This window comes from Hypanus sabinus, chromosome 21 (genome assembly GCF_030144855.1).
Source record: "Hypanus sabinus isolate sHypSab1 chromosome 21, sHypSab1.hap1, whole genome shotgun sequence".
In the NCBI taxonomy this organism is placed as follows: domain Eukaryota; kingdom Metazoa; phylum Chordata; class Chondrichthyes; order Myliobatiformes; family Dasyatidae; genus Hypanus; species Hypanus sabinus.
The window spans coordinates 67,164,475-67,189,474 of NC_082726.1; the positions used below are offsets into that span (position 1 = coordinate 67,164,475).

Sequence of the window (25,000 nt, forward strand, 5' to 3'; positions counted from 1 at the left end):
CAACATCTCTAAGAATCTATCCAACGTATTGATGCAATTACAAAGAAGGCATGACAGCGACTCTATTTCATTAGGAGCTTAAGGAGAATTTGTATGTCACCAAGCTCACGCTACAAATTTCTACAGATGGACCATGGAAAGCATTCCAACTGCTTACATCACTGTCATGGAGGGGGAAACTGCACAGAACCAAAAAGAGCTGCCGAAAGTTGTAAACTCAGACAGTTCCATCATGGGCACTGGCCTCGTCAGTATCCAGGACACCTTCGAAGGGTGTTCCTTCAGAATGGCAGTACCCATCATTAGGGACCCCCATCACCCAGGACATGCCCTCTTCTCATTGCTACCATCAGGAAGGAGGGACAGAAGGTACACACATTCACCATTTCAGGAACAACTTCTTCCCCACTGGCATTAGATTTCTGAATGAACATTAGCCCATAAACATTATCTCACTTTTTTTTGCTCTCTATTTGGACTACTGCTTTCATTTTTATACATATATTTCTTGTTATAATTTATAGTATGTTTAAAGCATAGAAGTAAAACGATGAATGTCATGATAGATGTCAATGCTAATAAGCCTAATTCTGGTTCTGCTTCTGATTCTGACCGATTATCGAAGGGCTGGGGTGATGAAATGTCACAAGTGCTGTTCACTGCTGAGGCTTTTGTGCTAAACTCACCATGTACCAAATCACAAAGTATACATCTGTTGCCAGAATTAGAAAGGATCAGTTTAATTCAGGAAGTTATGACATTAATCAACACAAGGTAACTTGCCAATGAACGGAGAGCTCAAGGCACGGTTGCTTAATCTGCAGTTAAATTTATGAATGTGTTTTATCCTTGTAGCGTGGCTGATTAAACCATTAATTTAACAATTTGATTTACAAAGTATAAAGATTGTGCTGGATTACTGCTGATGTCAGAAACTTCTAACACTCTTCCAACTTGAACTCAGGATTCAGATTCGGTTCAGTCTTTAATGTTTACAGCCGTTTAAATAATTTGTTGTACTTTTAAGTAGTCTGGACTGGACACTACACCACTAGAAAGTGACTGACTTAATGAATTATAAACTGTGATCAGTCAGACCTTGTGATTAATTAGCATTGCCATTGGTTTATTATTTGCTCATGCACAAAGATACAGAGAAAAGCTTGTATTGCTTATTGTTCATACCGATCAGATCATTTCACAGTGCATTGATGTAGAACAAAAGAATGACCTTAACAATATCAATACTCTCAATAGTTCTACCTCCTGCCTGATGATAGCAGCAAGAAGACAGCGTGGCCAGGGCCTGTACAAACTGAGTTTAGAAGAATGAGGGGCATCTCATTGAAATCTATGGAACATTGAAAGGTCTAGATAGAGTGGACGTGGAGAAGATGCTTCTTATAGTGGTGGAGTCTAGGACTAGAGGACACAGCCTCACAATAGAAGGACATCCCTTTAGAACAGAGATGCAGAGCAATTCCTTCAGCCAGGGGATAGTGAATCTGTGGAATTCGGTGCTGTGATGGCTGTGGCTGTGGGAGGAATCGTGACCCCTGGAGGAAACCCATGTAGTTGTGGGGAGAATCCTTTGAGACAGTGGTGGGAATTGAACCGGATTGCTAGCACTGGAAACTGTTATATAACTGCTATGCTATGGTGCTGCTTGATCTTTTACCTCAGGACCACTCTGCTACACCAATTCCAATCTCTTAATTCACTTTGTACCAAAACCTCTGTTGCCCTCTATCTGGAATGTACTTGGTATCTGGACTGGCCCAGCCTCTTGGGTAGGAAATTCAAAGATTCTCTGTTCTCTGGCTGAAGAAGATGGTGAATCTTCACAACTCACTATCCATTCTCCATCTTTCTCCTTTCTCTTTTTTGGTCTGTTCTTGATTCTGGGGAGCATTACCCCTGATCAGTTTGTCTGGCCCTGTGGTGGGGGTGGTTTACAGATTGAGATGGAACAGTATTCGTGTTATCTTCATGCTCACTGCCAAAATGTGACATGGAGGATCCTGGGTGGCACGTCTCAGGCTACATCCACACTAGACCAGATAAGTTTGAAAACGCCGGTTTTGCATAAAAATGATAGGCATCCACACTATGCGTTTTTGAAAATATCTCTATCCACACTGAAACGGAGATTTCGGCAAATCTCCTCCTCCTGCGCAAGCGCAGGACACATCTACCGAAAACAAACGACATATTTGGTGTCGAATCTCGCCATAGAAGTGCGCGTTTGTTCAGTTACAGACTAGAAAAACTTAAACGACAGACAGCTGTTGGTTCTTGCACAGGAGAACTTTAAACTAAAAAAAAACAAATACCGAGCATACAGCGGCAACCAACAGAGTTCACGGACAGATTGACCCGGCTGACGACGAACATTGAAAAACTGACTAACTCTGTTGCATTAATAAAGCACCTTGTTAAATGTATAAAACATGTCTGCATCAGTGTTATCTTGTATTTCCATACATCATTACATTAGGCTGTTACACATCTATTGTCAGAGAAGTACTTGCATTAATAGGTAAAATCACCCTCATATGAGCAAGGACAGAAAACAGGGCAAAGTGAGTATAGTATACTTATTTATTCAGTAAGTTATGGGTCAAAGTATTTGGTGAGTACATTTCTAACTCTTCTGGCTTCAGTCTCATTGCTGTCTGTTTTGAAATTGTTCGGTTGCGTTCAAGAAAACAATGAAATGTCGCGCTGCCATCTGACAGCGTTTTCAGATTTCTCCGGTTACCCCGTCCACACTGATCTGCCCAAGCAGCGTTTTCAAAAATACCCACCCTGGAAAGCGTTTTTGAAAAGCTCCAGTTTCAGGAGACGAAAAAGCCGTTTTAGTGTGGACAGAGGATAAAAAAGAAGAGAAAAAGCTCTGATTACAGATTTATCCGGTGTAGTGTGGATGTAGCCTCAGAGTAATTAAGGAAGAGACCTATTGTCTTCTGGTCTACATCTAGTGAAAGATGCCCAGAGGGAAAGAAATGTCCTCTCCACCGGAAGAGAAGTACTGTAAGGTGTCCAGTCTGTATGATTAGCAGCAGTCAGTTAGTGATCATCAATTGTATTATTCCTCTCAGCCTGAGGAGAAATTCCTTCACTTAACACTCCTGTCTGTTAAGACCACACCTTAGCCAGCTCAAGGGCTCTTCAATGTATACTGTTCATTTCTCACTTCTCAGAAGTAACAGCAGGTGCTGGCAGTTAGCAAATAAAGGTCATTTTCTCAATCTGTAATGTGACTCCATCGCTGAAGGTTGGAACTCCTGACTGACCCCCAGCAAGCGGCCTTGTGCAGAGACAGATTTCCGCTGAACACGTTCTAGGGCCTGCAACACAATGGCAAATTCAGGAAGTGGTGTCAAGCTGCATAGTTTTCCTACATTAATAATCTGCAGAAACCTGGTATTCATTATTGTTCTCCTCAATGATTTTCAAAGGAAATTAAATCATTCCCCATTATAAGCACACGAGACTCTGTGATACAATCTCTGCTACCTCCCATTAGGTTTTCTCTTTTAGTTATCCCGCCTGGTAACTGAAATTGAAGCAAAGGCCCCGTTTCTTGCTCAGATCAGATCCTCTCTGTCCTGATGACCATTTGGTCCTTGGGATTGGAGGCCAGCTTCTTCCCCACTGCAATCGACTCCTGAAACAGTCACCTGTCTCACATCCCCTTCCCAACGGTGCTCCCACATTCTCAACCCTGTAACAAGTTCAAGTTTATTGTCATTCAACCATACTCATATACCACCAAATGACACAATGTTCCTGTGGACCAAGGTTCACAACACAGTACATATAACTCACACCCATTCCTCCGGACCAGGGTGCACAACACAGTACATATAACTCACACCCATTCCTCCGGACCAGGGTGCACAACACAGTACATATAACTCACACCCATTCCTCCAGACCAAGGTTCACAACACAGTACATATAACTCACACCCATTCCTCCAGACCGGGGTGCACAACACAGTACATATAACTCACACCCATTCCTCCAGACCGGGGTGCACAACACAGTACATATAATTCCACATGTATTCCTCCAGACCGGGGTGCACAACACAGTACATATAACTCACACCCATTCCTCCAGACCGGGGTGCACAACACAGTACATATAATTCCACATGTATTCCTCCAGACCGGGGTGCACAACACAGTACATATAATTCCACATGTATTCCTCCAGACCGGGGTGCACAACACAGTACATATAATTCCACATGTATTCCTCCAGACCGGGGTGCACAACACAGTACATATAATTCCACATGTATTCCTCCGGACCAGGGTGCACAACACAGTACATATAACTCACACCCATTCCTCCAGACTGGGGTGCACAACACAGTACATATAATTCCACATGTATTCCTCCAGACCGGGGTGCACAACACAGTACATATAATTCCACATGTATTCCTCCAGACCGGGGTGCACAACACAGTACATATAATTCCACATGTATTCCTCCGGACCAGGGTGCACAACACAGTACATATAACTCACACCCATTCCTCCAGACCGGGGTGCACAACACAGTACATATAATTCCACATGTATTCCTCCAGACCGGGGTGCACAACACAGTACATATAATTCACACCCATTCCTCCAGACCGGGGTGCACAACACAGTACATATAATTCCACATGTATTCCTCCAGACCGGGGTGCACAACACAGTACATATAACTCACACCCATTCCTCCGGACCAGGGTGCACAACACAGTACATATAACTCACACCCATTCCTCCAGACCAGGGTGCACAACACAGTACATATAATTCCACATGTATTCCTCCAGACCGGGGTGCACAACACAGTACATATAATTCCACATGTATTCCTCCAGACCGGGGTGCACAACACAGTACATATAACTCACACACAACACATAAAGTAATACTAACACAAATAAATTAACAAATAGTAAGGTGCATTTATGACACAAGTTGAAAAGTAAACAGTATAACATTACTGGGGCTTCATGCGTGATGAGATCAGGTAGTGGCAGGGAGTTCAGTGATCTCACAGCCTGCGGGTAGAAGCTGTTTCCCAACCTAACGGTCTTTGCTTTAATGCTACGATATCTCCTGCCCGACAGCCAGGGGTCAAAGGTGTTGTTGAACAGAGGGGATCATTGACAATGTTAAGGGCCCTGCATACACGGCGCTCCTGATAAGTATCTCTGATGGGTGGAAGAGAGACCCCGATGATCTTCTCAGCGGTACTTCCAATCCTTCGTAGGGACTTGTGGCCAGTTGACTTGCAATTGCTATACCAGACAGTGATGTGGTTGGTCCATAGACCAAAAGAACATAAGACATCAGAGCAGAATTAGACCATTCTGCCCATCGAGTCTGTTCCTCCATTCCATCACGGCTGATCGATTTCCATCTCCACCCCGTTCTCCTGCCATTTCACACCCTGGCTAATCAAGAACTCATCAACCTTCCTGAAATGCACCAGTGGCCTGGCCTCCGCCAGCCGCCTGTGCTCAGAGAACACTCACCAGAGGCCTGGCCTTCCCCCGCCGCCTGTGTTCAGGGAACACTCACCAGTGGCCTGGCCTCCCCCCGCCGCCTGTGCTCAGGGAACACTCACCAGTGGCCTGGCCTCCCCCAGCCGCCTGTGTTCAGGGAACACTCACCAGTGGCCTGGCCTCCCCCAGCCGCCTGTGTTCAGGGAACACTCACCAGTGGCCTGGCCTCCCCCGCCGCCTGTGCTCAGGGAACACTCACCAGTGGCCTGGCCTCCTCCAGCCGCCTGTGTTCAGGGAACACTCACCAGTGGCCTGGCCTCCCCAGCCGCCTGTGTTCAGGGAACACTCACCAGTGGCCTGGCCTTCCCCAGCCGCCTGTGCTCAGGGAACACTCACCAGTGGCCTGGCCTCCCCCAGCCGCCTGTGTTCAGGGAACACTCACCAGAGGCCTGGCCTCCCCCAGCCGCCTGTGTTCAGGGAACACTCACCAGTGGCCTGGCCTTCCCCAGCCGCCTGTGCTCAGGGAACACTCACCAGTGGCCTGGCCTTCCCCAGCCGCCTGTGTTTAGGGAACACTCACCAGTGGCCTGGCCTCCCCCAGCCGCCTGTGCTCAGGGAACACTCACCAGTGGCCTGGCCTCCCCCAGCCGCCTGTGCTCAGGGAACACTCACCAGTGGCCTGGCCTCCCCCAGCCGCCTGTGTTCAGGGAACTCTCACCAGTGGCCTGGCCTCCCCCAGCCGCCTGTGCTCAGAGAACACTCACCAGAGGCCTGGCCTCCCCCAGCCGCCTGTGTTCAGGGAACACTCACCAGTGGCCTGGCCTCCTCCAGCCGCCTGTGTTCAGGGAACACTCACCAGTGGCCTGGCCTCCCCCAGCCGCCTGTGTTCAGGGAACACTCACCAGTGGCCAATTCTGTCGTACGTTTGGATTATTTGCACCATTCTGCTGCTTTGCACTTGTCCTTGTATCGGTTATTGTAATTATTAGCACCGGGAACGTGTTTAACCATGGAGGTGTTGGATACAGTTGGTTTGTAAACTCAGGCACTAGTCTCCCCACCTTTCAGGATATGTTCATTTCCGCAGTTTCAGATACTGACCCCTCTCTTTTCGGAAATAAGACATGTTTGTCCTGTCTAACCCTCTCAGTTATAATTATCTTTTTGTCTCAGATTATTAGAACTCAGAAGGTGGAACAGTGTGGTACAGGACAGATGCTTCACCCCACTCTACGATCAGTCAACCACCTCCCCCCTCCATACCTCTGCAATTTTATATCATCCATGCACCTTTCTAAGAGTTCCTTAATGTTGCAGTGCCTATGCCTGTACCACCTGGCCTGTTCCATGCACCCACCACCCAGTGTAAAATACCTATCTCTGACAACCCCCTTCAATCACCTTAAAATCAGGCCCTTTGCATTAGCCATTTCTGCCCTGGTTGCCTCTTGTCGTCTTGTACATCTCTACTATGTCACTTTTCATCCTCCTTTGCTGCAAGGTGAAAGCCCTTGCTCACTGAACCTATCCTCATAAACCAGGCAGCATCCTGGTAAATCCTGTCTGGTTTGTCACCTAAAGCAGTCAAAAGCTTCTATAGCTGTACCATGGAGAGCATTCCGACAGGCTGCATCACTGTCTGGTATGGGGGCAACTACTACACAGCAGTGAACGAAGTACAGAAAGTTGTAAAAATACTCAGATCCATCTTAGGATCTAGGCTCCATGGTGTCCAAGTCACCTTCAAGGAGCAATGGCTCAGAAAGGAGATGCCCATTATTAAGGGCCCCTTCACCCAGGATTTGCCCTCTTCTCATCACTACCATCAAGAAGAAAGTACAGAAGCCTGAAGGCACGCATTCAGGAAGAATTTCTTTCCCTCTGCCATCAGATTCCTAAATGGACATTAAATCCACAGGCACCATCTCACTTTTTAAAATATATTATTATTCCTGTTTCTGCACTATTTTAATCTATTTAATATATATATATATATATATTTACTGGAATTGAATCACATTTTTTTCTTTCTATATTATCATGCATTGCTGCTGCTAAGTTAACAAATTTCACGTCACATGCCGGTGATAACAAACCTGATTCTGATTCTGATCCTTCCTATAATGAGACAACCAGAAATGAACGCAATTATCGTTCAATCCAAAGAGCCCTAGCTCTCTCAGCCTTTACTCTGTGCACTTAATTCAAGCAAGGAGTCTCACTGTGCTCTGAGGATATAATCCGAACTACCGTGACTGTGTTCATCTCACAACCGCAGCCTTCATCCTGGAGTGGACCTCACCCTGACCACAGTACCCACCACCAGCTCAGCTCCTTCACAGTCAGGTTTATTATCACTGACACATCTTGTCAAAGTTGATGTTTTGCAGTGGCTGTGCATTGCAATACATAAAAATTCCTTAAGTTTTAATAATGAATATATAAAAGATAGTGCAAAAGAGAGCAGAATAGTGAAGTAGTATTAATGGGTTAATGGACCATTCAGAAATCTGATGGTGGAGGGGAAGAAGCTGTTCCTAAAACATCTAGTGTGGGCCTTCAGGCTCCTGTACCTCCTCCCTCATGGTAACAATGAGAAGGAAGGCATGTCCCGGGTGGTGAGGGTCCAAAATGATTGACGCTGCTTTCTTGAGACTCTGTCATTCAGTGTGAACCTGTGCAGGCCTGCCCACGCACATTCAATGGCAGTTCTCATCATGGCCTTCCATAAACCAGCCTGGCAGTGAGGGACAGCAAGGCAGTTTGAGGTCTGGGGGAGACCCCGTCCATGGCTAGCTCAGGTTCCTGTACTGCTGAGACCAAAGAAGCAATTCGTCACTTAGTCTCTGGGTTCAAAGGTGAAACTTGCTGATACTTATCATCTTTTGTTGCTGTTGTTTCACATATTTATATGACCACTTGTTTTGTTATAAAAGTATTGGTGACATTACACTGTCTTAAAGAAACATGCACCTCACACTTCAAGTCAACCTGTCAATCTTCCGGCCATGTCAGTCAGCAATTTGTGCCAATATAGTTCTTTGTGCCTGTGTGTGATGGATCGTAACTGCATGTGCAGTGTTTTTCACCCAGGGCCCAGTGGAATTTTGCTTCATTTAGCTGTGCACGTGTATGGATAAATGACAATAACTTGAACTTGATATGGAGAAGTGAAGCAAATTGCATTACTATATTGAAAAAAGTGCTTTACTGACATGGAATGGAATAGAATGTGCTGCAAGATGTGACTATGTATGATGAAGGATGAGGGAGAATTGTAACATCTGTCCAGCTGTAAGCTCTCCACAACCAGTTCCCTGCAAGGGAGATGGTCTACATGAGAGTGAAAATGGCTGCGCAGAGTGAGACAAACATAATCTGTAGGCTCTTCAGAATAACTGGTTAACAGATTCACTCTCCAGTAACACACACAAAACGCCAGAGGAACTCAGCAGGTCAGGGAGCATCTACAAAATAAACCGTTGACATCTTGAGCCAAGACCCTTCTCCGTCTAGTTCAGTTTAACACATGCCCAAATCTTGCATTTTAAAGCTCCAGTCAGAATACAAGGACATTGGCTTAGAACAGAGACGGAGAGCAATTCCTCTAAACGGATGATGGTCAATCTGTAAAATTCATTGCCACAGGTGGTCGTGAAGGCCAAGTCATTGAATATATTTAATGTGAAGGATATGTTCTTGATTAGTAAGTGTGTTAAAGGTTATGGGGAGAAGGCATGAGAATTGGGTTGAGAGAGATAATATATCAGCCATGATTGAATGGTGGAACAGTCATGATGGGCCAAATGGCCTAATTCTGTTCCTACATCTTATGATCTTATGGAATAGCCAGTCATTAGTATGGAAAATTTCCTTCAATACAATGCTTTTCAATAAGCTGAATTTCCTAATTAATAATTTACAAATTTATTGTCACTTTAAATTCTGAGCACAAACTGTTTGCGTGATGAAGCCATTTGGCACACATTCACCCAATATTCATGTACGATGAAATAAAGCAGGAACTTGGCATTCTTATTCAAGCTCTCATTCATGCTCGGAATTTTGTGATGCTTAATTCCCTGTAAGCAGCCCAGGTTGTGTTCAGCATTAGCAAGTAAGTGTTCCAAGTGAATTTCCTCTCATCTATTACAAATGAGAGGAAAATTCCACCTCCAACCTGAAAGCACCTGATTCCCTCCTGCCTTGCACACACCCAGTGTATCACTATCCCAGTAACAAATTATCCAACATATGAAACCATCTTTTAAGCTAAATAAAGGTCTATCTGTCCAAACTTAGTCAGGTGGAAACTGAGATACAAGAATCAGTGTGGAAGAGTCAATGATCTTCTGAACAAGACCAACATCCCAGGAAAAGGTGAAATTTCAATCTTCTATTTCAAGGATCAATTGCATTTGCCATTTACAAAGGAACTTCTACACAACCTGCCACAGAGAATGTAAACCCTCTCTCCTCAGACTATGTTTCAAAGAAAGATTTGTGCTTTTACTCTGACCCCTCATGTAGCAGGTACGTGTCAAAAGTTAAAATCGAAATGATGCAAAAGGTGCTTTTGTACACCACTACTTCCACCACAAACACATCTTCACTCTAGAGAGAGGAGAATATTTGCAGCTCCCCAACTAGAAAGCTGAGGAGGCTCATTCAAGGAATATATTCATGACAGAAGTCATGATTCAGAGATAATCACAGAATTAATGGAAATTGAATTAGTGCAGAAAAGTAGAACTGAGGTAAAGATCAGCATGAGGGGCCAAATGGGCCACTCCTCCTTCTGTTCATCATCATCATAGCTTCATGACCATGATTATTCTTGGCAAACGGTTTGCCATTATCTTCTCCTGGGCAGTGACTGTACAAGACTGGTGGCCCTACCATTATCAATACGCCTCAGAGATTGTCTGCCTGGCATCAGTGGTCGCATAACCAGAATTTGTGATATGCACCAGCTGCTCATATGACCATCCTGTGGCTTCATATGCCCCTGATCAGGGGGCTAAACAGGTGCTTCACCTTGCCCAAGGGAAACCTGGAGGCTAGCGGAGGGAAGGAGCACCTTACAAAGAAGCACCTCTTTTGGCAAAGCTGTTATCTTCACCCCATTAGCCAGCGTCTGTGTATTATCTTCCAATATTTTTATGTTCTCCTTTCCTTGCTCCTGATCAGATGGAGTCCTTGGACATCGAATCACCAGGTATATTAAGTGGGACGTGCATATTTCTGTTTCCACAAAGTTTGTTTTTTCTCCTTTTTGGCTAATGTTTGAGAAACCGACTGATCAAGTCTTGAAAACAATAGGACAAGACAAAGATGATTAGCTTTTGTCACATGTACGAGGGTTGATCGATGTTTGTGGCCTAAGGTAGAAGGAGTCAATTTTAGAAATGCTAGCACATTTACTTTTCAACATCGTCCCCTCCTACATTTACACATTTAGTCCAGTGGTCATGGAGCATACAGATCTTGAACCTCCAGAACGTGTCCACAGCAAGGGTGATTGATAAGTTCGTGGCCCATGGTAGAAGGAGATGAGTTATACCGCTCTCATTACATGCACATGCAGTTTAACTCTTTGTGTGATGATGCAGAAAGTTTGAAGTTAATAACTCATCTCCTTCTACCTTAGGCCACGAACTTATCAATCACCCCTCCTATGTAGAAACATAGTAGAAGGCTTCATTTGTGTCATTGTCATTGCGATGTGCTGGGGGCAGCCGCAGAGTGCTGCCGTGCATCCATTACTGGCATTGCACATCATGCCCACAGCGTACTAACCCAACCCATCCGTCTCTGCAACCTGAAGCCCACATGGTAACGGGAAGAATGTATAAACTCCTTACAGGTGGCTGCACGAATTGAACTCTAATCAGTGGTCACTGCTGCTGTAAGTGATTGCACTAGCCACTAAACTGCCCTGGCACCCTCCTGTTGTGGTAAACATCTTTTGCTTTACTCAGCCTGCAACCAACAAGCGGCTTCTTCTCTGAATATTCCTTTATGTTCTGAACAGACCAGCCTCCACCCTCAGACTCCCCTCCTTCTCGTCACTGCTCTGCTCCCATTGCGAATAAACCTCAACCGGACCATGTACGACGGAAGAGCATCGACATCACTCTGAGAGCATGGAAAATAGTCTGTGCACTTTCTCAAATACCAAGTGGCAGGCAGCTGCGTACAGACAGGAAAGATTAACATTTACTTTAAGAAGAACTCAGGGACAAATTGCAAAACAATTCTGCTTTTTACACCCAGAGGCCACTTCATTAGGTACACCTGTATACCTGCTCGTTTATGCAAATATCTAATAATCCAGTCGTGTGGCAGCAACTCAATGCATAAAAGCGTGCAGACATGGTCAAGAGGTTCTGTTGTTGTTCAGACCCAACGGCAGAATGGGGAAGGAATGCAAGCTGAGTGACATTGACTATGGAATGATTGTTGGTGACGGTCAGGGTCGTTTAAGTATCTTCAAAACTACTGATCTCCTGGAATTTTCATGTGCAACAGTTTCTAGAGCTTGCAGAGAACGGTGTAAGAAACAAAAACATCCAGTCAGAAGCAGTCCTCTGGGCAGAAATGCCTTGTTAATGAGAGGAGAATGGCCAGACTGGTTCAAGCTGGACAAAGTGAGTGTATAACCACACATTACAATGGTGGTGTGCAGAAGAGAATCTCTGAATGCACAGTATGCTGAACTTTGAGGTGGATGGACCATAGGAGCAGACCATGAACATACACTGAGTGGTCCCTGGATTAGGTACGGGAGGTATCTAGTAAAGTGGTCACTGAGTGTACGTCAAAATCATAAACATGAAACAGAGAAATTGTTCGTGCATAAATCTATAATCCTTACCAGGGACTTTAATCTTTGAAACGTGATCAACGACTGCCACAGGGTTTCACTCGCTGCCTGCCTGGCGTGTGCGTGAGCAGGAGATTTACTGCGGGGCACCATTAACCTAACTTTGCCATTGTTTCTGGATAATGATTAAACAAATTGTTTTCCTGTAAGAAAACAAACAGCAGCATACAATTGCTGTAACCCTGGGGCAGGTTGAAGCTGCACAGACCGGTTAGGATTGGCAAAGTCCACAGTCTGATGAGTAAATCACTGAAGGACTGTTTCCAAAACACAACGAGTGCTTGGAAGGGTGGAGGCAATCCTCTGTCTGAGTTTGGAGGGTTTGCACAGCGCCTGCCTTCACAGCTGAATGGGACGCTGATACATTTCTGCTGGACTCAGGGACAGGTATCCCCAGAGTAACATTCTCTGTTTCATTTCTGAGATCCTGGGGCATCGATTGAGATGGATGCTGCAGGAGGCTGGACCGTGTTGGAACGCACATGTAGGATCCTTGGGATCATTACGGCTGCAGGTAAGTGAAATAAAGCAATTGTCCATTAGCATTAGCCACAGTAGACCAACCTCAGACAATTAAAACTCATAAATGGTTATAACTGTCCAACCATCAGGCTCCTGAGCCAGTGTGGATAACTTCACTCACCTCAACACTGAACCGATTCCACAGCCTACACACTCAGTTTCAAAGACCTGACAACTCATGTTCTCAGTGTTATTCGTTTCTTTTCTTTGAATAATTTGCCTTCTTTTGCACATTGACTGTTTGTCAGTCTTTGTTTAAGTAAAATTTTACATAAATTCTCTTGTATTTCTTTATTTTCCTGTAAGCGCCACAGGAAAACGAATCTCGGGGTTGTATATGGTGACATATACGTACTTTGATAATACTTTGACTTTGACCAGCCAGCCAGCCAGCCCTCATTACCTGCATGTCTCTGGCACATTTACACATTCATGTCACAGGGAAGGCATTTATCGCCCATCCCCAGGTGGAGATGAACCTCTTTCAGGAACTGTTGCAGTTTTTCTGGAAAAGGTTCTCTGACCGTGCTGACGATTTGAGCATTCCAAGATTTTGACCCAGCAACCATGAAGGAACGGAGATATTTTTCCAAGTTAGGATAGAAAGCAGGCTGGAGGGGTGCGCGCAGGTGTGGCATTCTCAGGTGCTTTTCGATGGCTGTGAACACAGGTTTGGAGGTCCGGTTTGAGTAGCCAGTGCGTTTTGTAGATGGGGCAGCCACTATCCGCTGGTCAGGAAGGGAATGCTTAGAATGGAGAATAAGAAGTAATCTGCTTTCTCCCAGACAGCATGCTTGCTGACTATTCATTGTGGTGGACTCATGCTGAGAAGCAAAGGCTACACCAGCACTCACCTGACGGTAGTCTTGCAAGTGTTTTGGGGGATTAACTCGTCATAAGAAGGCGTGAAGGGTTAATGTAAGATTAGTATGAACAGGTGAGTGAAGGTCAGCAGGGGCCATTCATGAAATGTCCCACTTGCTATGTGGGACATGCAGATACACTCAGTGGCCACTTTATTAGATATACCTGTACACCTGCACATTTATACAAATATTAAACAGGCAATTGTGTGGCTACAAATTCATGCATAAAAGCATGCAGACATGGTCAGGAGGTTCAGACCAAACATTAGAATGGGGAATAAATGTGATCTAAGTGGCTTTGACCACGGGATGATTGTTGGTGCCAGAGGGGGTGGTTTGAGTATCTCAGAAACTGCTGATCTCCTGGGATTTTCATGCACCACAGTCTCTAGAGTTTGCAGAAAATGGTCCGAGAAACAAAAACCATCCACTGAGTGGCAGATTGCTGGGTGAAAACACCTTGTTAATGAGAGAGGTCAGAGGAGAATGGCCAGACTGTTTCAAGCTGACATGTTACAACAGTGGTGTGTGCAGAAAAGCATCTCTGAATGCTCAACACATCAATCCGTGAAGTGGTTGGGCTACAGTGGCAGAAGACCACAAACTTACTCTCATTGGCCATTTTATTAGGTACATACTATACTCTACCTTGAAATTCATTTTTATGCAGGCATTTACAGGAAACTAAAGAAATACCATAGAATTTATGAAATGCTATAAATAACCAAGGCTGAACAATGTGCAAAAGAAGTCAACTTGTGTAAATAAGAAAAGTAAGTTCATTATAAATAACTGTGTTCAAAGCTGAGACAGGTTGCAACATCACAGGAGAGATGAAGTATATGGCAAGCAGGAGGAAATCGGCAGATGCTGGAAATCTGAAGGAACACACACGACACGCTGGAGGAACTCAGCAGATCAGGCAGCATCCATGGAAAAGAGTAAACAGTCGATGTTTTGGGTCGAGACTCTTCAGGTCTCTGTTGTGAAAAAAGTCTGTGGGGCAGGGAAGTGGAGCTGTGGCCAGGATCAGGACGGCTGTGACTCTACAGAACATCAGAGCAGATTAAAGGGGCTGAGTATCTAACATCCGCTCCCGCGTCTTAATCCATATTCTAGTTTTGAGCAACCCAAGCGCCTTCCCGTGAAGTACTGAGATATTCACTGAATGGGTTAAATTCCGGACTTTGAAAGTGAAGCCAGCAATAATTCATCCCACATGTGCGGGAGGATTCTATGATACAGAATCCCAGAAATCCAAAAATAGAATGTTGACAGCTTGATGGACTCTGGGATGAAAAGTTGTACACACACTCACAACTGAAACAGTGTTGTATGTAAAAAGGATAATTCATGAAATGATATTTTGACAAGCTCAAATGAACTCAAACACTAATATAAATATCCAATCTGTTGTTCCCTTGTCCTGATGACAGGTCATCAAACTGAAACATTAACTGTTTCTCCCTCCAGATGTTATCTGGTTTACTGAGTACTTCCAGAATTCTCTGTTTTTATATCAGACTTCCAGCATCTGCAGCCCTTGCGTTTTGTAAGTTGAAATCCCTTTGCTCCTTCATAACGTCCAATTAAAAACTCTGATGGAAGAATGGACAGGAAACCTGTCATTTACATCAGGTCAGTCCTGATGAAGGGTCTCAGCATGAAACATCAACTGTTTATTTGTTTTTTAACTGCATTGCATTTGTGGTTTTTTCTAAAAGACAATAAACTGAATCTGAATCTGAATCTGAGATGCTGCCTGATCTGCTGAGCTCCTCCAGCATTTTGTGTGTGTTACTCTGGATTAATATTAACAGCATCTGCAGAATCTCTTGTGTGTATGAAGTTGTTAATGGATTCGATGACTTTTCAGCGTAGGCTGATTTTGAAATCACCTAACAAGAACCCTCAACTACAAAAACCTTTCACAAATTCACAATAAAGAATATGAAGTAGTAGATACCTCTTACATAAATAAATCTTCGATCATTTAAAGCATCCAGTCTAATCTCAGGATCCAAATAATGTCACTGAGATTGCATCCCAGGGATGAGGAGAACCATTACTTTTCATTCAATAAATGTTTGAGTAAGATTTCTCAAGTACTACACAAATTAAACACTGCCTTTAACTCTTTAGTGGCCTAGCAGTTTAATGGGTAGTGCAAATCCATCGAAAATCCTAGAAATATTTCAGGAATTTGTTTGAGCAAAGTTTCCAAATTAATGTGGGAATAATTACTTTGTTATAAAGGTAACTGTAAAGATCAGTTTTATTTGTCACATGGACCATCAAAACATCAAAACTTACAGTGAAATGCTTCCTTTAATGTCAATAACCAATGCATCGGAGGATGTGCTGGGGGCAGCCCACAAATGTCGCCCTGCCTCTGGCACCAACATAATATGCCCACAATTTACTAACCCTGCTTCATACGTCTATGAAATGTGGGAAGAAACTGGGCACCAGGAGGAAAGTACTCAGTCACGGGGAGAACGGACAAACTCCTTCTCAGTGCTGTGCTAACCGCTACATGACATATGCCTGACATTTATTGTGAAGTCAATTAAAAGCCATTGTTGGCAGAGGGGCAAAAGTTTAAACAACAATCTGCCATATCTTTGGTAAAATTTAAATCTAGGCTGAATGAGGTAGCATTCCTCACTAAAACCCAAATCAGTCCATAAGACATGGGAGCAGAATTAGGCCATCTGCCCATTGAGTCTGCTTCACTATTCAATCATGGCCAATCCTTTTTTTTTGTCTCCTCCTCCTCAGCCCCAGTTCCCGGCCTTCTCCCCGTAACCTTTAATGCCATGTCAATAGACAATAGACAATCGACAATAGGTGCAGAAGTAGACCATTCGGCCCCTCGAGTCTGCACCGCCATTCTGAGATCATGGCTGATCATTCACTATCAATACCCAGTCCCTGCCTTGTCCCCATATCCCTTGATTCCCCTATCCATCAGATATCTATCTCGCTCCTTCTTGAAAGCATCCAGAGAATTGGCCTCCACCGTCTTCCGAGGCAGTGCATTCCACACCTCCACAACTCTCTGGGAGAAGAAGCTCTTCCTCAACTCTGTTTTAAATAACTGACCTCTTATTCTCAATCCATGCCCTCTGGTACTGGACTCTCCCAACATCTGGAACATATTTCCTGCCTCAATCCTATCAAATCCTTTAATTATCTTAAACGTCCAATGTCCAATCAAGAACTTAAGAACGTTAAATGTCCAATCAAGAACTTATCTATCTACCTCTGTCTTAAATACACCCTGGCCTGGCCTGGCCTGGCCAACGACCTGGCCTCTACAGCTGCATGTGGCAACAAACTCCACAAATTCACCACCCTGGGCTAAAGAAATTTCTTTGTATCTCTGTTTTAAATGAATGCCCCTCTATCCTGAGGCTGTGCCCTCTTGTCCTAGACTCCCCCCCCCATGGGAAACATCCTTTCTACATCTACTCTGTCTATGCCTTTCAATATTCGAAAGGTTTCAATAAGATTCCTCCTCCTCTTTCTAAATTTCAGCAAGTACAGACCCAGAGCCATCAAATATTCCTTGTATGATAACCCTTTCATTCCAGTCAAGGTCAGAGTTCATATGTTCTCATCTCAAGAGGTTAGAGGTCACATGTTCCCAGTCTCTGCTGCTTTGCTGTTAGTGAGAAATGATTGTTGACTAATGAAATCAAACACACATTATTCACACTGTGCCTGCCCCAGCTCTCATGAGGCATAACCTACAACCAGGAAAAAAACATAGAACTTCACTAATCAAATATTTCTCATGACTACAATCAGGCAGAGGTACAGGAACCTCAGGAGCAGTTATTACCCAGAACCGTCAGTCTCCTGAACCGGCGGGGATAACTTCACTCGCCTCAGTCCCCCCGCACCACCAGGGTCAGGACTGTTACCGGCCCGAGCCGGCGGGGATAACTTCACTCGCCTCAGTCCCCCCGCACCACCAGGGTCAGGACTGTTACCGGCCCGAGCCGGTGGGGATAACTTCAGTCCCCTCAGTCCCCCCGCACCACCAGGGTCAGGACTGTTACCGGCCCGAGCCGGCGGGGATAACTTCACTCGCCTCAGTCCCCCCGCACCACCAGGGTCAGGACTGTTACCGGCCCGAGCCGGCGGGGATAACTTCACTCGCCTCAGTCCCCCCGCACCACCAGGGTCAGGACTGTTACCGGCCCGAGCCGGTGGGGATAACTTCAGTCCCCTCAGTCCCCCCGCACCACCAGGGTCAGGACTGTTACCGGCCCGAGCCGGCGGGGATAACTTCACTCGCCTCAGTCCCCCCGCACCACCAGGGTCAGGACTGTTACCGGCCCGAGCCGGTGGGGATAACTTCAGTCCCCTCAGTCCCCCCGCACCACCAGGGTCAGGACTGTTACCGGCCCGAGCCGGCGGGGATAACTTCACTCGCCTCAGTCCCCCCGCACCACCAGGGTCAGGACTGTTACCGGCCCGAGCCGGCGGGGATAACTTCACTCGCCTCAGTCCCCCCGCACCACCAGGGTCAGGACTGTTACCGGCCCGAGCCGGTGGGGATAACTTCAGTCCCCTCAGTCCCCCCGCACCACCAGGGTCAGGACTGTTACCGGCCCGAGCCGGTGGGGATAACTTCAGTCCCCTCAGTCCCCCCGCACCACCAGGGTCAGGACTGTTACCGGCCCGAACCGGCGGGGATAACTTCACTCCCCTCAGTCCCCCCGCACCACCAGGGTCAGGACTGTTACCGGCCCGAGCCGGTGGGGATAACTTCAGTCCCCTCAGTCCCCCCGCACCACCAGGGTCAGGACTGTTACCGGCCCGAGCCGGCGGGGATAACTTCAGTCCCCTCAGTCCCCCCGCACCACCAGGGTCAGGACTGTTACCGGCCCGAACCGGCGGGGATAACTTCAGTCCCCTCAGTCCCCCCGCACCACCAGGGTCAGGACTGTTACCGGCCCGAGCCGGCGGGGATAACTTCACTCGCCTCAGTCCCCCCGTACCACCAGGGTCAGGACTGTTACCGGCCCGAACCGGCGGGGATAACTTCAGTCCCCTCAGTCCCCCCGCACCACCAGGGTCAGGACTGTTACCGGCCCGAGCCGGTGGAGATAACTTCACTCGCCTCAGTCCCCCCGCACCACCAGGGTCAGGACTGTTACCGGCCCGAGCCGGCGGGGACAACTTCAGTCCCCTCAGTCCCCCCGCACCACCAGGGTCAGGACTGTTACCGGCCCGAGCCGGTGGAGATAACTTCACTCGCCTCAGTCCCCCCGCACCACCAGGGTCAGGACTGTTACCGGCCCGAGCCGGCGGGGATAACTTCACTCGCCTCAGTCCCCCCGCACCACCAGGGTCAGGACTGTTACCGGCCCGAGCCGGCGGGGATAACTTCACTCCCCTCAGTCCCCCCGCACCACCAGGGTCAGGACTGTTACCGGCCCGAGCCGGTGGGGATAACTTCAGTCCCCTCAGTCCCCCCGCACCACCAGGGTCAGGACTGTTACCGGCCCGAGCCGGCGGGGATAACTTCACTCGCCTCAGTCCCCCCGCACCACCAGGGTCAGGACTGTTACCGGCCCGAGCCGGCGGGGATAACTTCACTCGCCTCAGTCCCCCCGCACCACCAGGGTCAGGACTGTTACCGGCCCGAGCCGGCGGGGATAACTTCAGTCCCCTCAGTCCCCCCGCACCACCAGGGTCAGGACTGTTACCGGCCCGAGCCGGCGGGGATAACTTCACTCGCCTCAGTCCCCCCGTACCACCAGGGTCAGGACTGTTACCGGCCCGAGCCGGCGGGGATAACTTCACTCCCCTCAGTCCCCCCGCACCACCAGGGTCAGGACTGTTACCGGCCCGAGCCGGCGGGGATAACTTCACTCCCCTCAGTCCCCCCGCACCACCAGGGTCAGGACTGTTACCGGCCCGAACCGGCGGGGATAACTTCACTCCCCTCAGTCCCCCCGCACCACCAGGGTCAGGACTGTTACCGGCCCGAGCCGGTGGAGATAACTTCACTCGCCTCAGTCCCCCCGCACCACCAGGGTCAGGACTGTTACCGGCCCGAACCGTCGGGGATAACTTCACTCCCCTCAGTCCCCCCGCACCACCAGGGTCAGGACTGTTACCGGCCCGAGCCGGCGGGGATAACTTCACTGGCCTCAGTCCCCCCGCACCACCAGGGTCAGGACTGTTACCGGCCCGAGCCGGCGGGGATAACTTCACTCGCCTCAGTCCCCCCGCACCACCAGGGTCAGGACTGTTACCGGCCCGAGCCGGCGGGGATAACTTCACTCGCCTCAGTCCCCCCGCACCACCAGGGTCAGGACTGTTACCGGCCCGAGCCGGCGGGGATAACTTCACTTGCCTCAGTCCCCCCGCACCACCAGGGTCAGGACTGTTACCGGCCCGAGCCGGCGGGGATAACTTCACTCGCCTCAGTCCCCCCGCACCACCAGGGTCAGGACTGTTACCGGCCCGAGCCGGCGGGGATAACTTCAGTCGCCTCAGTCTCCCCCGCACCACCAGGGTCAGGACTGTTACCGGCCCGAGCCGGTGGAGATAACTTCACTCGCCTCAGTCCCCCCGCACCACCAGGGTCAGGACTGTTACCGGCCCGAGCCGGCGGGGACAACTTCAGTCCCCTCAGTCCCCCCGCACCACCAGGGTCAGGACTGTTACCGGCCCGAGCCGGTGGAGATAACTTCACTCGCCTCAGTCCCCCCGCACCACCAGGGTCAGGACTGTTACCGGCCCGAGCCGGCGGGGATAACTTCACTCGCCTCAGTCCCCCCGCACCACCAGGGTCAGGACTGTTACCGGCCCGAGCCGGTGGAGATAACTTCACTCGCCTCAGTCCCCCCGCACCACCAGGGTCAGGACTGTTACCGGCCCGAGCCGGCGGGGATAACTTCACTCGCCTCAGTCCCCCCGCACCACCAGGGTCAGGACTGTTACCGGCCCGAGCCGGCGGGGATAACTTCACTCGCCTCAGTCCCCCCGCACCACCAGGGTCAGGACTGTTACCGGCCCGAGCCGGTGGGGATAACTTCAGTCCCCTCAGTCCCCCCGCACCACCAGGGTCAGGACTGTTACCGGCCCGAGCCGGTGGGGATAACTTCAGTCCCCTCAGTCCCCCCGCACCACCAGGGTCAGGACTGTTACCGGCCCGAACCGGCGGGGATAACTTCACTCCCCTCAGTCCCCCCGCACCACCAGGGTCAGGACTGTTACCGGCCCGAGCCGGTGGGGATAACTTCAGTCCCCTCAGTCCCCCCGCACCACCAGGGTCAGGACTGTTACCGGCCCGAGCCGGCGGGGATAACTTCAGTCCCCTCAGTCCCCCCGCACCACCAGGGTCAGGACTGTTACCGGCCCGAGCCGGCGGGGATAACTTCAGTCCCCTCAGTCCCCCCGCACCACCAGGGTCAGGACTGTTACCGGCCCGAGCCGGCGGTGATAACTTCACTCCCCTCAGTCCCCCCGCACCACCAGGGTCAGGACTGTTACCGGCCCGAGCCGGTGGGGATAACTTCACTCGCCTCAGTCCCCCCGCACCACCAGGGTCAGGACTGTTACCGGCCCGAGCCGGTGGAGATAACTTCACTCCCCTCAGTCCCCCCGCACCACCAGGGTCAGGACTGTTACCGGCCCGAACCGTCGGGGATAACTTCACTCCCCTCAGTCCCCCCGCACCACCAGGGTCAGGACTGTTACCGGCCCGAGCCGGCGGGGATAACTTCACTCGCCTCAGTCCCCCCGCACCACCAGGGTCAGGACTGTTACCGGCCCGAGCCGGTGGGGATAACTTCACTCGCCTCAGTCCCCCCGCACCACCAGGGTCAGGACTGTTACCGGCCCGAGCCGGCGGGGATAACTTCAGTCGCCTCAGTCTCCCCCGCACCACCAGGGTCAGGACTGTTACCGGCCCGAGCCGGCGGGGATAACTTCACTCGCCTCAGTCCCCCCGCACCACCAGGGTCAGGACTGTTACCGGCCCGAGCCGGCGGGGATAACTTCACTCGCCTCAGTCCCCCCGCACCACCAGGGTCAGGACTGTTACCGGCCCGAGCCGGCGGGGATAACTTCACTCGCCTCAGTCCCCCCGCACCACCAGGGTCAGGACTGTTACCGGCCCGAACCGGCGGGGATAACTTCACTCGCCTCAGTCCCCCCGCACCACCAGGGTCAGGACTGTTACCGGCCCGAACCGGCGGGGATAACTTCACTCGCCTCAGTCCCCCCGCACCACCAGGGTCAGGACTGTTACCGGCCCGAGCCGGTGGGGATAACTTCAGTCGCCTCAGTCCCCCCGCACCACCAGGGTCAGGACTGTTACCGCCCCGAGCCGGTGGGGATAACTTCACTCGCCTCAGTCCCCCCGCACCACCAGGGTCAGGACTGTTACCGGCCCGAACCGGTGGGGATAACTTCAGTCCCCTCAGTCCCCCCGCACCACCAGGGTCAGGACTGTTACCGGCCCGAGCCGGTGGGGATAACTTCAGTCCCCTCAGTCCCCCCGCACCACCAGGGTCAGGACTGTTACCGGCCCGAGCCGGTGGGGATAACTTCAGTCCCCTCAGTCCCCCCGCACCACCAGGGTCAGGACTGTTACCGGCCCGAGCCGGCGGGGATAACTTCACTCGCCTCAGTCCCCCCGCACCACCAGGGTCAGGACTGTTACTGGCCCGAGCCGGTTGGGATAACTTCAGTCGCCTCAGTCCCCCCGCACCACCAGGGTCAGGACTGTTACCGGCCCGAGCCGGTGGGGATAACTTCAGTCGCCTCAGTCCCCCCACACCACCAGGGTCAGGACTGTTACCGGCCCGAGCCGGCGGGGATAACTTCACTCGCCTCAGTCCCCCCGCACCACCAGGGTCAGGACTGTTACCGGCCCGAGCCGGTGGAGATAACTTCACTCCCCTCAGTCCCCCCGCACCACCAGGGTCAGGACTGTTACCGGCCCGAACCGGCGGGGATAACTTCACTCCCCTCAGTCCCCCCGCACCACCAGGGTCAGGACTGTTACCGGCCCGAACCGGCGGGGATAACTTCACTCCCCTCAGTCCCCCCGCACCACCAGGGTCAGGACTGTTACCGGCCCGAGCCGGTGGAGATAACTTCACTCGCCTCAGTCCCCCCGCACCACCAGGGTCAGGACTGTTACCGGCCCGAGCCGGCGGGGATAACTTCACTCGCCTCAGTCCCCCCGCACCACCAGGGTCAGGACTGTTACCGGCCCGAGCCGGTGGGGATAACTTCACTCGCCTCAGGCCCCCCGCACCACCAGGGTCAGGACTGTTACCGGCCCGAGCCGGCGGGGATAACTTCACTCAGCTCAACGCTGAGCTGATTCCACAACCTACACAACCCTTCACTCCTGATGAAGGGTTTCGGCCTGAAACCTCCCATAGATGCTGTCTGGCCTGCAGAGTTCTGCCAGCATTTTGAGTTTTTATTTATTTCCAGCATCTGCAGATTCACTCGTGTTGTCCACAACCTACAGACTCACTTTCATGTTCTCAGTATTATTTATTTATTATTACCTGCATAATTTGTCTTTTGCACACTGGTTGTTTGTAAGTCTGTATTATTTTCAGTTTTTCATAAATCCTATTTATTATTTTTATTTTGTGTGAATGCCCACAAGGAGATGAGTCCGAAGGTAGTACGTGGTGATATATTTGTATTTTGATGATAGATTTATTTTGAACTTTGAACTTCCAATACGTGGTGGAAAATTTCTGTCAGGACCACAGTTAAAACAGCACACGAGGTATATCTAAGGCAGAAGTTAATAGTTTCTTGATCGATCAGGGCATCAAAGGATATGGCAAGAAGACAGGTGCATGGGTTGAGTGGGATCTGGGATCAGCCATGATGGAATGGTGGAGCAGTTCATTGTGTCAAATGTTGGGGCCACAAAAGTAACCTTTAAAAAAGAGGAGGATATTTATTTGTAAAAGGAAATAATTAGAGGATCGATAACTAATTTTCAGTTCAACCTTGTTAACCAATCATCTGACTACAACCTGATGAAAATCATTCTGGAAAACCAAATACATCACATCCTCTGGTTCCCCCTATTACACCCTCAAGGATCAATCAAGCATGATTTCATTGAAAAATCCACGTTGCATCTGCTCAATCATCTTCTTATTTTCTTGCTTAATATATCCTCCAATATAAGTTCAACTGGAGGGTGATCTGATTGGATTTCTGCTGGTTCTACTGTTGGGCTGACTGGCCTCCCATGTCGTGTCAACCATAAAAAAAAATGAAGCCAATTGTTGTCCAGGAATTTGTTAAAAGCTTCCAAACAGATTGCAAGGAATAGAAAAATTGATGAGAGAAAATGTGAGAGTCTTGCAGATGGAGACAAAATAATTTACAGTGGAAAATCCAAGTTCAAGTTTAATCAACATTCACCTATAAATGGATATAGCCAAATGAAACAGTGTTCCTTTGAGGCCAAGGTGCAAAACATATTTCCAACAGCACACAGCACACTGAACATGACATAAATAGCACACATAGTTTAACCAAACAATGATAGAGATTCATGAATAGAAACAGTAGCCCATCAAAATTTGAGAAAACCACAGGCCTATCAAGGATCAAAGATTAAAGATTACATGTATTAGGAATTTGCTGTGGTGTGTGCCACAAAAAAAAGTTCATCCATTATCAAAAAATAAAGAATTATAAAAGAGAATTTAAAATATGGATACGGAATAAAATGTGCATAAATACATGAATACCAGCATATATTTCCAATGTAAACAGCTTTGTAAAATGTGGTTTAAGGTGTTTACTGTGCAGTGACTGAGGTTATAGATAGGTTAAGAGGAAACGAAGGAAAATGGAACTAAAGAAGTTTGGGAGACTGAAAGCCAAGAATTAATTATCAACATCCCAGAAGGTATATTGGTTATCATCTTTCTAATTACAAAACACTTTAAAATTATTCTTTCAGGTTTAATGACAGCAATTGTGAATTATTTAAGAAGGGAGAGAGTGGCCAACATGTTAGCCTGATATTAGTCAAAGGGAATGTCCATGAGTCTAAAATGGAGATTTTATGTATTAACCTAGAAAGTAGTTACAGGATTCAGCAGGACCAACAGAGAAAAATCAAGCTTGCCTATTCGGTGAGCAGATCAGCAAGTCTGTGGATGACACCAAGACGGATGGGGT

The 25,000-nt window shown here is 48.7% G+C and overlaps 1 protein-coding gene and 1 long non-coding RNA gene across 3 annotated transcripts in view; one reads left to right on the forward strand and one right to left on the reverse strand.

The window, feature by feature from the left end:
* LOC132379159 (uncharacterized) overlaps positions 1–12,473 on the reverse strand; it is a 106,096-nt gene extending 93,623 nt beyond the window's left edge. For both annotated transcript variants that reach the window (XR_009507323.1, XR_009507322.1), the window contains exon 1: positions 12,399–12,473. This is a non-coding gene — a long non-coding RNA (uncharacterized LOC132379159). The remainder of the gene's footprint in view (positions 1–12,398) is intronic.
* Positions 12,474–12,677: 204 nt separating this feature from the next.
* The window catches only part of tmem72 (transmembrane protein 72), a 27,207-nt gene continuing 14,884 nt past the window's right edge, over positions 12,678–25,000 (forward strand). Inside the window, exon 1 of the mRNA XM_059946797.1 lies at positions 12,678–12,921. Within this exon, the coding sequence (XP_059802780.1) occupies positions 12,852–12,921 (70 nt within the window). The 5' untranslated portion in view covers positions 12,678–12,851. The remainder of the gene's footprint in view (positions 12,922–25,000) is intronic.